General features: G+C 40.1%; 2 protein-coding genes and 1 non-coding gene across 5 annotated transcripts in view; 1 reads left to right on the forward strand and 2 right to left on the reverse strand.

Moving 5' to 3' along the window:
* Positions 1-2,902: 2,902 nt before the first annotated feature.
* On the reverse strand, positions 2,903-3,009 carry LOC128566082 (U6 spliceosomal RNA). The gene has a single exon (XR_008374378.1). It is a non-coding gene; the product is annotated as a U6 spliceosomal RNA (small nuclear RNA).
* Positions 3,010-7,947: 4,938 nt separating this feature from the next.
* Positions 7,948-12,129, forward strand: MRPL16 (mitochondrial ribosomal protein L16). Its single transcript, XM_053561069.1, has 4 exons — positions 7,948-8,152; positions 8,475-8,540; positions 10,268-10,416; positions 11,560-12,129. The coding sequence occupies exons 1-4, from the start codon at positions 8,098-8,100 to the stop codon at positions 12,043-12,045; spliced, it is 756 nt and encodes a 251-aa protein (XP_053417044.1). The 5' UTR covers positions 7,948-8,097; the 3' UTR covers positions 12,046-12,129.
* Positions 12,130-12,252: 123 nt separating this feature from the next.
* Positions 12,253-14,353, reverse strand: part of STX3 (syntaxin 3) — a 45,686-nt gene continuing 43,585 nt past the window's right edge. For all 3 annotated transcript variants that reach the window (XM_053561061.1, XM_053561066.1, XM_053561062.1), the window contains one exon: positions 12,253-14,233. In XM_053561061.1, the coding sequence (XP_053417036.1) occupies positions 14,129-14,233 (105 nt within the window). In that variant the 3' untranslated portion in view covers positions 12,253-14,128. The remainder of the gene's footprint in view (positions 14,234-14,353) is intronic.

Below are 14,353 nucleotides of genomic sequence, written 5' to 3' on the forward strand. Positions count from 1 at the left end.
ATCTTCTTGATTAAACAACACATTCCCTATTTCTCCAGAGAAAATATCTATTTTTTAAATCTCCTATTTTTTATGCTATGCAGTCTTTTTCAAATCATCTAAAGGAAACATACATATATCTGTACATATATACAGATACACACACTATCAAACTTATTTCATATAAAGCTTTCAGAGAGTTCAAATCTAGGTCAATGATGTTATATTGTTAACCATCCCCCTTTCATTTCTTTTCTTATTTTTTTGTTTTATTAAATCATAACTGTGTACATTGATGCATTTATGGGGTTCAGTGTACTGATTTGATATACAATGTGAAATGTTCACACTGAACTGATTAACACATCCATCACAATCATATTCTTAATAGTTTTGAAATATACCATTGCATCATGCACATTAGGTAACATCCCCCTAAATACCCTCCCTCTTCCCGCCTCCCTCCTCCTCCCCTCTCTCTCCTTTTCCCTTCTACTTTCTGAAATACAGTTATGTTTTACCATTTGTGTGAATGTGTAGGTGATTATATATTGATTTCATGGTAGCATTCAGTACATCGGATGCTTTTTTTTCCCATTCGTGAGATACTTTACCAAGAAGAATATGTTCCAGCTCCAGGTAAACATAAAAGATATGAAGTCTCCTTTTTATGGCTGCATAGTATTCCATGGTGTACATTTACCCCAATTTGTTAATCCATTCATGAGGTGATGGGCACTTGGGCTGTTTCCATGTCTTGGCTACTATGAATTGAGCTGCAATAAACATTCTGGTGCAGATGTCTTTGTTGTAAAATAATTTTTGATCTTCTGGGTATATACCTAGTAGAGGAATTGCAGGATCGAACGGTAGGTCTACTTTTAGTTCCTTGCGTATTCCCCAAACTTCTTTCCAAAAAGGTCATATTAGCTTGCATTCCCACAAGCAGCGTATAAGTGTTCCCTTCTCTCCACATCTATACCAACATCTGTAGTTTTGGGATTTTGTTATGTGGGCTAATCTTACCAGAGTTAGATGATACTTCAGAGTGTTTTTGATTTGCATTTCTCTGATGATTAAAGATGATGAGCATTTTTCATGCATTTATAGGCCATGCCCCTGTCTTCTTCAGAGAAGTTTCTGTTCAAGGCTGTTGCCCACATAGACATAAGGTTATTTGTTCTTTTCTTATTGATTAGTTTTGAGTTCTCTGTGGATTCTAGTTGCCAGACATTTGTCGGAAGCATAACCTGCAAAAATCTTCTCCCATTCTGAAGGTTGTCTATTTGCTTTACTTACTGTGCTCGGCTGTGCAGAAGCTTTTTAGTTTAACCAGATCCCAGTAATGTATTTTTGGTGTTGTTTCAATTGCCCAGGGGGAGGTCCTCCTCATGAAATATTCTCCCAGGCCAATTTCTTCAAGTGTTTTTCCTTCACTCTCTTCTAGTATTTTTATAGTTTCATGTCTTAAATTTAAATTCTGATGTTTATTCTGGGTAAAATCAAATTCAAATATATTTTATATAATTTGTATATTAATATATAAATATAATCTATATTTAATATATAATAGATTTTATATGATAGATACAAGTCCTTGAAAAAACATAAGTCTTTCAAACATACTCATAACTCTAATCTTGGCTGGTAGGAGTCAATACTTGACAAATTTTCTAGGAAGAATATGAAAATTTGTGTCAAAAGTCTTAAAATAAACTCACGTTTGACCTCCCCCAAAATCCCAATTCTGAAATTTATACAGAGAGAAGAATCATAAGAGGACTCGATGCACAAAGTTCAAAATTCCAGCTGTGAGTAGAGAACAGAACTTAGGTTTACATCCATGGTCTGGGTTTCTTAAAGCTGAAGCCCAGAATTAGATAGAATGAGATGCCCTGTCATGGGCCTCCCATCCAGGCACTTCAGAACAATTACCTGCTCTGTAGTAACCATCTGGCTCCAGGAGAAAGAGATATGAGCCACACAGGCCCAGATCCTCATTTCAAACATGTCTATAAGGTAAATCACTCTTATCCCAGAAAAAGGCCAAGGCTGTCACTATAATGAAAGGAAAGCCCAGGACTGGTGAAGAAAGTGCTCCCTCAAAACATAGAAGGTTTGTAATATGAATAAAATAGAAACAATCCATATATCCAATAATGGGGCAATAGACAGATAAACTCTGATGCATCTATCTGATGGAATAATTAAAGTTACTAAAATTCACAGTGAAGATAAATACTTGATGATATGAAAATACATTCATAATATATAGCCACACGAAGGAAGCTGTACACTACATTATAATATTATCCATGCCATAGCATTTCAGTATTCGACTCCATGTGATAGAATTACTAGTGACTGGGTTTTTTTGTTTATTTATTCCTCTGTTTTCTAAGTCTTACCCATTCAACATATAATAATTGAGGAAATGGGAAAAATTATTTTAAACTAAGATTACATTTGTTTGCTTAAAAATTAATTGGGCAACTAAAGAAAATTGTGCGTGTGTGTAGGGAAGAATTTTCCCCTACCTTTTGCTCTAATAGTAGGATATAGGGAGAACAGGGTGTGGGGAGACAATAAAGAGAGGGAAATTGCAAATTGGTTTTACATATGAAGACCTTGTTCTAGCTACCTACCTAGGCAATAACTGTGTGTACGTGTTCACCTGGATTGGAAGGGCTGGGGACGGAGGAATGAGGTTGATATTGGTCTACAAAAAGAGTTGCAATTCTGCTTTGATGAAGTGCTTTAAAATGTATTTATGTTGCATACATTATAAAAATAAAAGTGTCTGTCATAGCGATAAAATGAGAAGATGTTGCAAAAAAAGCATCTGTGAGTACTTCAAGATGGGAAATCAGCATAACCTTTGATTTGTATTTCCCAAGACATTTCAATGTTTTTGAGTTTAAATAAAAATATGGAACGCTTCATGAATTTGCGTGTCATCCTTGCGCAGGGGCCATGCTAATCTTCTCTGTATCGTTCCAATTTTAGTATATGTGCTGCCAAAGCAAGCACTCAAATTTTTTCGTATGTTTCCCCTAAATTTTCTAGTTGGTCTCCATTCATTGCTATCTTGCAGATGAAGGATTTCTGCTTTTTTTCTTCTTCCTTGGGGACTACTATGTAGTTTAAGGATTTTTCCCACCCAATGCTTCTCTTGCCCCTAATTTTTATCTTATGCTTATTTAGCACCTGTAAATTATCTAAGGAGAAATGATTAAATAATATAGAGTACCTAGTTTCTTTTTTAGAAAAAGATGGCAAAGCAAAATCATTAAACAAAACTCGGTGCATGTTCACAGAAAGTACCTATCTGGGGAAACCTAACATTACCTCTGAAGTTCTCATTATGTTACACCTTCTACTCACATTTTCTCATAGTCCCACAAGCAAACCCCATTTCTGCTTAACAGTCTGTCCCCACCACCTATTATTGTGCCGAAATAAAAACATATGTTGAATTAACGCATTATTTCAATTCAGAAAAGATAAGTTACGCTGGAAAGCATAGTCTGCAGAGACACATACAGCGTGAGAAGTTATCTGGACTTGGCATCAAAAGATTTTGGGTATGACTACCCAGTATTTGCTTGCAAACAAGCTGTGTGACACGGGCTAGTCTCTAAGTAACTCAAAAATAAGTTTCCTCCTCTATAAAATGAGGGATTTGGCATAGAATCATCTCTAAAATTCTCTTTAGTCTGGAACAGTATTAAGGATTATAATCTCTGAGATGGTATGTTGTTTATAATAAGCTACCTATCCTTGTGTATTGGCCAAATTAAAGTGTAACAGTCCCCTCTGATAATAACATATGTGTGGTCCTATTGCACAATGCTAATGCCCATGCATGCCTTGGTTCAGGTTTCAATGACTATAATAAGCACTTTGTGTCCTCTACTGGTCATGGATGGTAAAGCCTGAACATTCTTTTTTTGTTTTTTGTTTTTTTATTAAATCATAGCTGTGTACATTAATGTGATCACGGGGCACCATACCCTGGTTTCATAGACTGTTTGACACATTTTCATCACACTGGTTAACATAGCCTTCCTGGCATTTTCGTAGTTATTGTGCTAAGACATTTACATTCCACATTTACTAAGTTTCACATATACCCTTGTAAGATGCACCGCAGGTGTAATCCCACCAATCTCCCTCCCTCTGCCCACCTCCCCCCTCCCTCCACACCCTTTTCCCCTTCCCCCTATTCTTAGGTTATAACTGGGTTATAGCTTTCATGTGAAAACCATAAATTAGTTTCATAGTAGGGCTGAGTACATTGGATACTTTTTCTTCCATTCTTGAGATACTTTACTAAGAAGAATATGTTCCAGCTCCATCCATGTAAACATGAAAGAGGTAAAGTCTCCATCTTTCTTTAAGGCTGCATAATATTCCATGGTGTACATATACCACAATTTATTAATCCATTCATGGATCGATGGGCACTTGGGCTTTTTCCATGACTTAGCAATTATGAATAGGGTTGCAATAAACATTCTGGTACAAATATCTTTGTTATGATGTGATTTTTGGTCTTCTGGGTATATGCCTAGTAGAGGAATTATAGGATTGAATGGCAGATCTATTTTTAGATCTCTAAGTGTTCTCCAAACATCTTTCCAACAGGAATATGTTAATTTGCATTCCCACCAGCAGTGTAGAAGTCTTCCCTCTTCTCCACATCCACACCAACATCTCTGGTTTTGGGATTTTGTTATATAGGCTAATCTTACTGGAGTTAGATGATATCTCAAAGTAGTTTTGATTTGCATTTCTCTGATGATTAAAGATGATGAGCATTTTTTCATATGTCTGTAGGCCGCGTGCCTGTCTTCTTTAGGAGAGTGTCAATCGTGCCTATTTTTGTGAAGATGCAGGGGAAGGGGCCCAGCACCACGGCTCACCCCTGTAATCCAGCACTCTGGGAGGCCTAGGTGGGTGGATTGACTGAGCTCATAGGTGTGAGACCAGATGAGCCAAAGCAAGACCTCGTCTCTAAAAGAATAGCTGGGCATTGTGGCGGGAGCCTGTAGTCCCAACTACTTGGGAGGTTGAAGCAAGAGAATCACTTAAGCCCAAGAGTTTGAGGTTGCTGTGAGCTATGACACTTCAGCACTCTACCGAGGGTGATGAAGTGAGACTCTGTCTCCAAAAAATAAAATATAAATGTTGGGGGAGGGAGAGGAATAACTGCTAACAAATACTTTCTATTGAAGAATTATATACAATTGTACTTGCCTTTAACTAGATAAATAAATGATCTTTAACAAGTATCTGATTGAAAATAGCACACCGTTAGTAGCTGGAACTAAATAGATGACATCTCCAGTTTCTTTGAACTGAAAATCTATAATACTTTGAAATAGCAATAATCAATTAGCTGTAAATGTCTGAGTTTATTTTGGATTAATGTGACTGTTTATATGCCAGTACCAAACTGCTTTGATTACAATTCCTTTATAATGTGTTTTAAAGACGGAGAATGTGGTGTCCCCTGCTTTGTTCTTTTTGCTCAAGATTATTTTGGCTATTCCATGTCTTTTGTGGTTCTATACAGACTTAAGTGTTCTTTTTCTTATCTCCATGAAAAGTGATATTGGAGTTTTAATAGAAATTGCATTGAGTCTCTAGATTACACTTTTTTTTTTTTTGTAGCCAGTAATTGGTTTTCCTTCATTGCTTTTTTCCTTTTTAATTTTAGAATATTATAGGGGTACACGCTCTGGTTACATAATTTGCTTTTGTACCTTGAGTCAAGGTCACAGTGTGCTCTTCACCCAAAATGCGTGAATTTCACCAGTTATGTGTAAATTAACCCAACCCCTTCTCCCCCCTCCTAACTACTTGATTCCCACTGTGTAAACCCTACGTGCACACAAGCATTGATTGGGTCCAATTTAGTATGGAGTACCTGTGGTGTCTGTTTTTCCATTCTTGCCATAATTCACTTATAATGAGGTCCAGCCCCAGCCATATTGTTATAAAGGTACTAGATCACCATTTTTTATGACAGAGTAGTCCTCCATGCTATACATATATTCTATTAATCTACTCATGTTTTGGTAACTTACATTTTTTGTTTCTTTTGAAATGAACAATGAGGTGGAAGTTTTAAGATATCTAAAAGACTTAGGGATCACCCAAAGGTGATTTTACTGCCACATGATTTTTTCACCCACAGTACATAATATTCAATTTGAGATTTTTTTAGATGCCTCAGGACTTTTGGATCTCCCACTTTGGTTAGTGGAGACAAGGAAGCACAAAAGAGTTACCCAGAAACTGACAGTGGGGAAAGGGAGTTGTCCCCTTGACTTCTTTAGAACTACTCTTGGGACAGAAATGAACTCTCCATTAACTCTTTTGATGCAGATTCAGTTTGCAGATAATCAAGAAATGCATAAAATCATAAACAAAATTCCCCCAGTAGCTTCATAAGCATTCCAGGTTTTGTTGCCTTTTGTAAAATTAATCCATGGGGAAAAGCCACACAGATTTAGAATGATTTAAGTACACAGACCTGAGTCTCTGTTTGCTAATCCCCTTTGTGTTCTAGAAGCTTGGAAAAAAGATTCTCTCTTGTTCTATTTATTAGAAAGCTTCAGGCCCATAAAATTGATTTAATCCGCATTCTCCCAGAATAATTATCAGTATTTCATTTTAACTTGACATCAATTTATGAAATTGTCCATTCACTGAGATCTTGGGAATCACACAAATCCTGACTGTACTGCTTCCCTGTTGTGTGACCATGAGAAAGCTAAATCATTTCACCCTCAGGATGGAATCTGCAAAGGTAAGTATAATAACTTACCTAATGGATTGGTTGGGAGGAGTTAAGTACAATAAGCACTCAAGGTCTGATACACTGTGAGTGCTCAGTAAACGTTAAACTAACGACAAATCAGTGGTTATTTTCCAAAAATCTCTGAGAGGTCTCCTAGAAAAAAGGCTTATTGCAGTGAATGGTAAGGGACTATTAATGAACCCACAAAAGGGGTTTACGGTTGCTCACCACACAGGAAGCCAAATCTGAGACAAGGAGGATTGTCAAGGAAGAAAAGGTTTATCTCAGAGGATGTGTCAACTGGGGACGGGGGAGGCACAGACTACCTTAAATCCACATCCCAGATTAGGAGGGTTAAGGATTTTAAAGGAGGTGAAAATGAATAAGATATAGCGGGAGTGTACTCCTTGCATGTTTGAGTGGAGTGCAGGACGGGAAAGCGCAGTGGGGAATCATGCTGGTTCATACATCCCATGAACAAAAAATGGTGAGTAAATCCCTCCCCAGGGTGGGGATTTTACTATTATAATGAGCTAGGGGGTTAATATTGTTCATTCAGCCTTGTGCGCAGGCTGAGTGGCTCTTGGTTACAATCTCTTGATATCCAGATATCCCTTATCTGGACTTTCTCCCGAAATTCTGGTAGAGTAAGGCACTGTATTTATCTCAAGACTGTAAGGAGGTTCTGCTGTTTCCTGGGAAAAACTCAAATTGTATCAGTGTACAGAAAATTACAAAGTTCTGTTCAGCAGTTTGTACTGAGACCTCTGTGTCTCTTCTCTGCCTTTTCTAAGACTGCCTTTGCGAGGCCACTGTTTCACTCCTGTCCAGTCAAGACCACTCAAGCTGCCTGCTTCAGTTCTAACGCCAACATTAAAGACTCCTTCGGAATATGAGTGAGCTAACACACTAGAGAATTGTAACATTTTGTCACGAAACCGGTCACAGGGCCAACTTGCTATGCAAACTCCAAGCTTTAATAGTTGTATTCAGCAGAGAAAACCGCCCGGCCCGCCACCCAGGTGTAGGGAAAATCCCAGGGTTGGAAGGACGATCTAGACCATTAGTGGGAGCTCCTGGGCGGGGCGGGGCAGATCCGGAAGTTGACCCGCCCACACCAGCGCCGGAACCCAAGCCCCGAGGCTCCAGTTTCTTCCGCTTCCGCGGGGCGTCTGTGCGGAGAGGACCAGCGTGAACACGGCTTCCGGCCGCCTGAGCAGTTGTTTGAGCTGATTCTAGCGAGGCTTGTTATTAGGTGGACGAAATAGCTGTGGTGTGGTAGGGACCCCCGTGGCCGGACGCGCCTGACTATGTGGTGGCTGCTGGCTCGCACCAGTGCGTCGCTCCTGCGGGTGCCTTTGTCAGGTTAGAAGTCCCTTTTGGTCCCTAAAGAAGACTTTACCCTTTTCCTCCCGGCCCTCCAGTGTCCAAAGACGACTCTGCATATTCTTGCTGAAGCACTGACTTGGGGCTTCTCGGTCCCGCAGCCCCCCACTATTCGTGCAAAAGGGTCACGGCCTCATGTGGGGGTCGCTGCCCAGGGACCCCGCTGGCCTCTTCAAGGGCCTGCGCCTGTGAGCCCATTTAGTGGGTCCTGCGCCCGCGCCGCCTAAAACGCCTCCGTCAGGAGTAAATACTTTTTCCCGGGTTGTACCAGGCCCCAGTTTAACTTGATTTGTCTTTGTAGATTCTCGGGCAGCCCTGCCTGCCAGCGCTGGCATAAAGACGCTGCTCCCAGTGCCATCTTTTGAAGGTGAGAACTTATCTTTGTCCTTTGTAAGTTTTTTGCCTGATGGAATTTAGCAGAGAGTAGAAGTCATAGGAGTGTTCTTGGGATTCATATAGCCCCATTCACTCTTTAATTAAAAATGTATTGAGGGCCTACTATATTGCCAAGCAGTGTTCTGAGCAATGAGATAAATAAAAGGTCCCTGCTTTTATGGAGAAAATGTGTAATAGAATAGGTTTCTAAGGCCTATCACTGGTTATGGCCCATAGTCCATTGGGCCAGGGCTAATTGGCCTCAAATCTGGACTTTTGATGTTCTCTCCAAATAATGTTACATATATACAGCCATTTAACATTATTGAAAAGAAGTAATTTGTTAAATATAGATTTAAGGTAAGCCACAATTTTGTACACCTAATTTATCATTTTTTAAAATATACTGGAAACATCAAAAAATGAATGGGGCCAGGACATCTATCTTCTGCACATAATTGTTAAACTACTGTATTTTCTGGAAGTACATTTTGACTTCTTGGTGAAAGAAAACATGACTCTGTGGCTGCATGTAGAAGCACAGGGGAGGCAGTTTCTGAACTGTGATAGTAATAATAAATTTGGTATTTCCTTGTTTTATATTTGTCTCCATCATAAAGCCATGCTTGTATCACTATAGAAATTTTTTAGCGGGCTTACAAGTTAATTTTTTTCCCTAATTGTCAAGTAAAGATCATAAAGATGTCACATGTCTGGCCTGAAGAAGAAAAAGCATTGATCAAAGGACTCCTAGGTTGTAAGTTTCTCAACAAGAATGTGGTAGAGCTGGAAAATTTATTTCACGTGCAAGTAGTACCACTACCCTCATTAATAGTCACAGAGGCAGTGATGTACTTTTTTTAAATGTCATGCTGTCCGGCTTTACTGTTTAAGTTGATGGCACCCTAAACCAAATCATAAAATGTTTCTAGGCCTTAGGTTCCTCTTCTATAATTAAAAATATTTGCCTAATATTCTGCTTCTTGACATGGGCAATAGTAATGTATGTTCATGCGTTCACTTTCTGATAATTCACTGATCTGTATATTTTTTATTTGATCTGATTTATGTGAGTTAGACTTTTAAAGGTTGAAAAATTTTAAAAAGGAAGCCCTTAAAAAAAAAAAAAAAAGCAAGCCTAGGAGGTTGTCTTAAAGATTAAATGAAATAATGATCTCCAAACACCTGTGATTCATAAATACATTTTGATTCAAAGTTAAAACTTTACAACCTTCAAAGGTTTAGAAACATTTGTATTAACCATCATCATAGCCAAAAAAATTACAGTGCACTGAAAGCATCCACAAGAATCATATACCTTTGGGCCAGGCACAGTGGCTCACACTTGTAATCTTAGCACTTGGGAGGCCAAGGCAGAGGATTACTTGAGAGAGAGTAAGATGCCATCCCTACTAAAAGTAAAAAATTAGCCAGGTGCCTTTCTGGATGCCTGTAGTCCCAGCTACCTGGGAGGTTGAGGGAGGAGGATCGCTTGAGCCCAGGAGTTTGAGGTTGCTGTGAGCTAGGCTGATGCCATGGCATTCTGGCCTGTGCAACAGAAGGAGACTCTGTCCAAAAAAAAAAAAAAAAAAAGAAGAATATACCTTTGCCACTACTTTTCAGGGGTGACTTTACGGATTTCACCTGATTGTTTTCTTTCTAAGAAAGTAGATCCTTTGAGCTTGTTGTTTTACTTATTCTTGATTGTGCTCCTTTTAGATGTTTCTATTCCTGCAAAGCCCAAGCTTAAATTTGTTGAAAGGGTACCACTTGTGCCAAAAGTAAGAAGAGAACCTAAAAACTTGCGTGACATACGAGGACCTTCCACTGAAGCTACTGAATTCACAGAAGGCAATTTTGCAATCTTGGTGAGTTTAGCATTAAGCAACTGCAGGATGGAAGCTAGGGATTAACAAATCTCATGCTCTTTGAGTTAATTCTAGTCTATTCCTTTACAGTTCTTATTACAACTGCCATTAGTGCTATTTAAACTGATGTGGGCCAGGTGTGGTCACTCAAACCTGTAATCCTAGCACTTTGGAGGGCCAAGATGGGAGGATAGCTTGAGGTCAGGTTTTCAAGGCCTGAGCAACATAGAGAAACCCCCATCTCTACAAAAAATAGAAAAATTAGCTGGATGTGGTATTGTACAACTGTAGTCCTAGCTATTCAAGAGGCTGAAGCAGGAGGCTTGCTTGGGCCCAAGAGTTCAAGTTGTAGTGAACTATGAGGTTTAACCAAGGCAACAGAGCCCAGTCTCACAAAATAAAATAAACAAACATGCAGAGAGGATACTGAGTATCCAGTAAATATTTGAGGTTTTTTTTATATATGTACATATATACATACACACATATATATATTTTTTAAGTAGAGTAAAAATTATATTAAAGCAGAGGAAGAAGCTAATTTGTCCTATAATCACACCCTGAGATCTTTTCAAGCCTCTGGTAAAACTATCCGTGACTTAGGATGTGGCCATCCTAAGTTAGTTAAGTAGCATCCATGAAGACTTAATGTCAATGGGTGTGAACTATGATTTATTTTCCATCAAGTAGCCCAAGTGATTTTCTAGTGTCCTCTTCACACAACCAGCTGCTACTGATCTCAGAACCTCATGCCCACTTTCCACTTCCTTCCTTTCCTTTAGCCACACTGGCTTCTACTCACCTCGCCTGTCCTCTGCTGTGTCAGGGCCTCCACGTAAGCCATTCCTCTGCCTGGAACACACCAGCTCTTTCCCCTTGACTAGTCCTTATTCTGGCCTCAGCTTTAAATATCACTTCAAAGAGGCCTTCCCTGACACTCCACCGAAGTGGGTCTGTCTTCACTCCCCTTTATTTCTGTACCCCTAGGCTTTTCCTCCATGGTACTTACTAGAACTTACGTATTTATTTTCAAGTAAAGTAAATGAGTGTGAAGCCACAGTTACTATAAAAGAAGAAACATAGTAGAGCCCATACGCAATGTCTACATCCCCATGCGTTTCTAATTCTCCCATTCACTTTTAGGCACTGGGTGGTGGTTACCTCCATTGGGGCCATTTTGAAATGATGCGCCTGACAATTAACCGCTCTTTGGACCCCAAGAACATGTTTGCCATATGGCGAGTACCAGCCCCCTTCAAGCCCATCACCCGCAAAAGTGTTGGACAGCGCATGGGGGGAGGCAAAGGTGCCATCGATCACTACGTGACGCCCGTGAAGGCTGGCCGCCTTGTAGTGGAGGTGGGTGGCCGTTGTGAATTCAAAGAGGTCCAAGGTTTCCTTGACCAGGTTGCCCACAAGTTGCCTTTCCCAGCAAAGGCCGTGAGCCGAAAGACTCTAGAGAAGATGCAGAAACAGCAAGAGGAACGAGAAAATAACAACCAAAACCCCTGGACCTTTGAGCGCATAGCCACTGCCAACATGCTAGGGATACGGAAAGTACTGAGCCCCTATGACCTTACCCAGAAGGGGCGATACTGGGGCAAGTTCTACATGCCCAAACGTGTGTAGTGAGTGTAAGAAATAAAATGTACGTGTGCCATGCATCAGTGTACAAAGTTAGGATTTAATAAAAAAGAATTTTAAAAAAATGTACATGGGCCATTGAAAGAATCTGCATTTTTATTTCCCTCAGACTACCCTTAAAGTCTTTGGGTAGTTAGCACTTACATCCTAAGTAAATCTGTGGGCAGGTAGCTCTTACATGAGTAGGAAAAAACCCAGTACGTTAAGTAAAATTAAAACATCACCTCAGGATATATCTTCTCATTGGTTAATCCCTTAAAAGGTTAAGCAATAAACCTAGATGACTATTAAGAGCTCTTAGATCTGCGGGCTTGTAAGATGAACATCTTCCAGACTGAAGCAGATGTGTACATTTTCACCTACAATGCAACTCTGACTTAATGTCTGTAATACCTGTTGGATGTACACTTCTTGGGAGTCAGTTTCTGTGACATTTTACTACTTACACACTTAGAATAACAAAAACAATGACATGAGTACGTGGGGTAATTGATTCAACATTTTTATTGATGCCCAGCTACCTATCTCTCAAGGCTGGACGGGGAGACAGTGGACAATATGGCAAGGAATATTCCTTTGCCTTTTAGCAAAAGATGATAAAAGTTGAAGCTGTGTAGCCTTCCTTAGTTTGGCTCGCTGTGTCCCTGCAGGATCTAGTACAGTGCCATGTGCTATGCAGCACACACACTATCACTGCTGGATGGATTGGGGCTCCATGCGACTCAGATCCCCACGGTTTCAGCTCCCCTCCCTGATTGCCTTGACAAGATTAGTGTTTTTCAGAGCTGTAGTCACCTAGCCCCTCTTCAAACTAAAGCAAACACAAATGGATAGAAATATTAAACCATCTGATTTTCGATGTAGGTAGAAAACACCACACTGACCAAAATGGTTTTTTCTTTTTTTATCATACTTCCTTAAAAAGGTATCCAGCAAAGAAAAAAGAATTAGGTTTACTTTCAAAAGCATAAACTTAACAGTTGTGTGGTCCTCAGAAGTTGTACACTTGATTTTTAACGTATTTTTAGTGAACTTGTTAGTAATCACTAAATAAATGAACTTGCATTTGAACTCATCCACATAGCTAGTTTTAAAGCTGAACACAACTGAACGTTGAATTGGGGATGGTGTTTATGATGGTTTCTCGCACTTAGGTTGCAGCCAGCATTTGTGCTAGCAACACGGATGAGGTGAGAAGTGAAGTAAGCAATAGCCTCAGTTTGTTCTTGGGGTTCACAAAGTGTTCCACTTAGGAATTCGATTATAGCATAAACCTCTTTTGGGATGTGTATTTAGTAATTGAACCACAATCCTGGGACCAGCCATCTCCACAGAGTGAGACACTGTTAGTAAGAGAACTACCATCATCCACAGAAAAAGCACTTTAAAGTGTATGTTGTGGTAATGGGGGTCTGATCTAGCATTTTTGCCGAAGTGCCTCAGCCCTTATCAAGCAGCTGTCTGCAGCCTCTCACAGTAGCTAACCATGTCCCAGTAATGCCTTAAAGAGTTGAGGAGTCAAACCCAAGGACAAGTCCATGAGTGAAATCAGAGCCTAATTGTAAGTAATTAAGTCAACAGATATTTGAGCACCTGTAAGTGGCAGGCACTGCGCTAAACAGTGGGGACACTGCAGGGAGCAAGACAGGCATGTGCCTATCCTTAGATAACCACCACTTTAAGACTACTGAACCCTGAAGGAGGAAACAGATTGGTCAAAGGTGAGACCTAGCTGAGCCTGAAGTGCAGAAATGACAACTGCCCTGATGTTCTTCACCAACTCAGCAGTTCAAATAAGATCCTGTCGAATTATAAGTGCTCCAGTATCTGCCTCGTCACAGCCTTACTGCAGGTGCAGGCTCTAAATTTCACTTCCTAAACAGGCACCTGTTAGGCTTTATTCCCTGCTCTGCAGTTCCCTCCTTTAGACCATCTCTAGCAAGCTATGTCACGGCACTCCCTATTCCTGCACCCCTGTCCCCCACCCAATGCTGTTTTCATAAGTTTGTTCTTCCTTTACATAACTTGCAATAAGTAGTTGAGTTTGGTGCTTGTGTCATGAGAAGTTTCATGATGGAAAGAGGAGTAGCTGATGAGTCTGCATGGAGAAGTGATGGCACCACAGAGGTGGAAGGAGGATTAGAAATCCCAGTCGTGGACCCATCTGTGAGAGCTGAAGAGAGAAGAATGGAGGGAAAGACAATCACAGATTACACAGCCTGGTGTTGGTGGCCAGCATCACTCTGCTGCAGGGGTAAAGGGCTACGCACAGGGCTGTTGACCCATGATCTTG

The sequence above is a fragment of the Nycticebus coucang genome, chromosome 14 (genome assembly GCF_027406575.1).
Source record: "Nycticebus coucang isolate mNycCou1 chromosome 14, mNycCou1.pri, whole genome shotgun sequence".
NCBI lineage: Eukaryota > Metazoa > Chordata > Mammalia > Primates > Lorisidae > Nycticebus > Nycticebus coucang.

Bases quoted from the DNA above. Each gene is read 5' to 3' on its own strand.
- MRPL16 (XM_053561069.1), top strand. From the start codon at position 8,098: ATGTGGTGGCTGCTGGCTCGCACCAGTGCGTCGCTCCTGCGGGTGCCT. The intron at 8,153-8,474 runs GTTAGAAGTCCC...TTGTCTTTGTAG, and splicing joins CCTGCGGGTGCCTTTGTCAG to ATTCTCGGGCAGCCCTGCCT. The intron at 10,417-11,559 runs GTGAGTTTAGCA...ATTCACTTTTAG, and splicing joins AAGGCAATTTTGCAATCTTG to GCACTGGGTGGTGGTTACCT.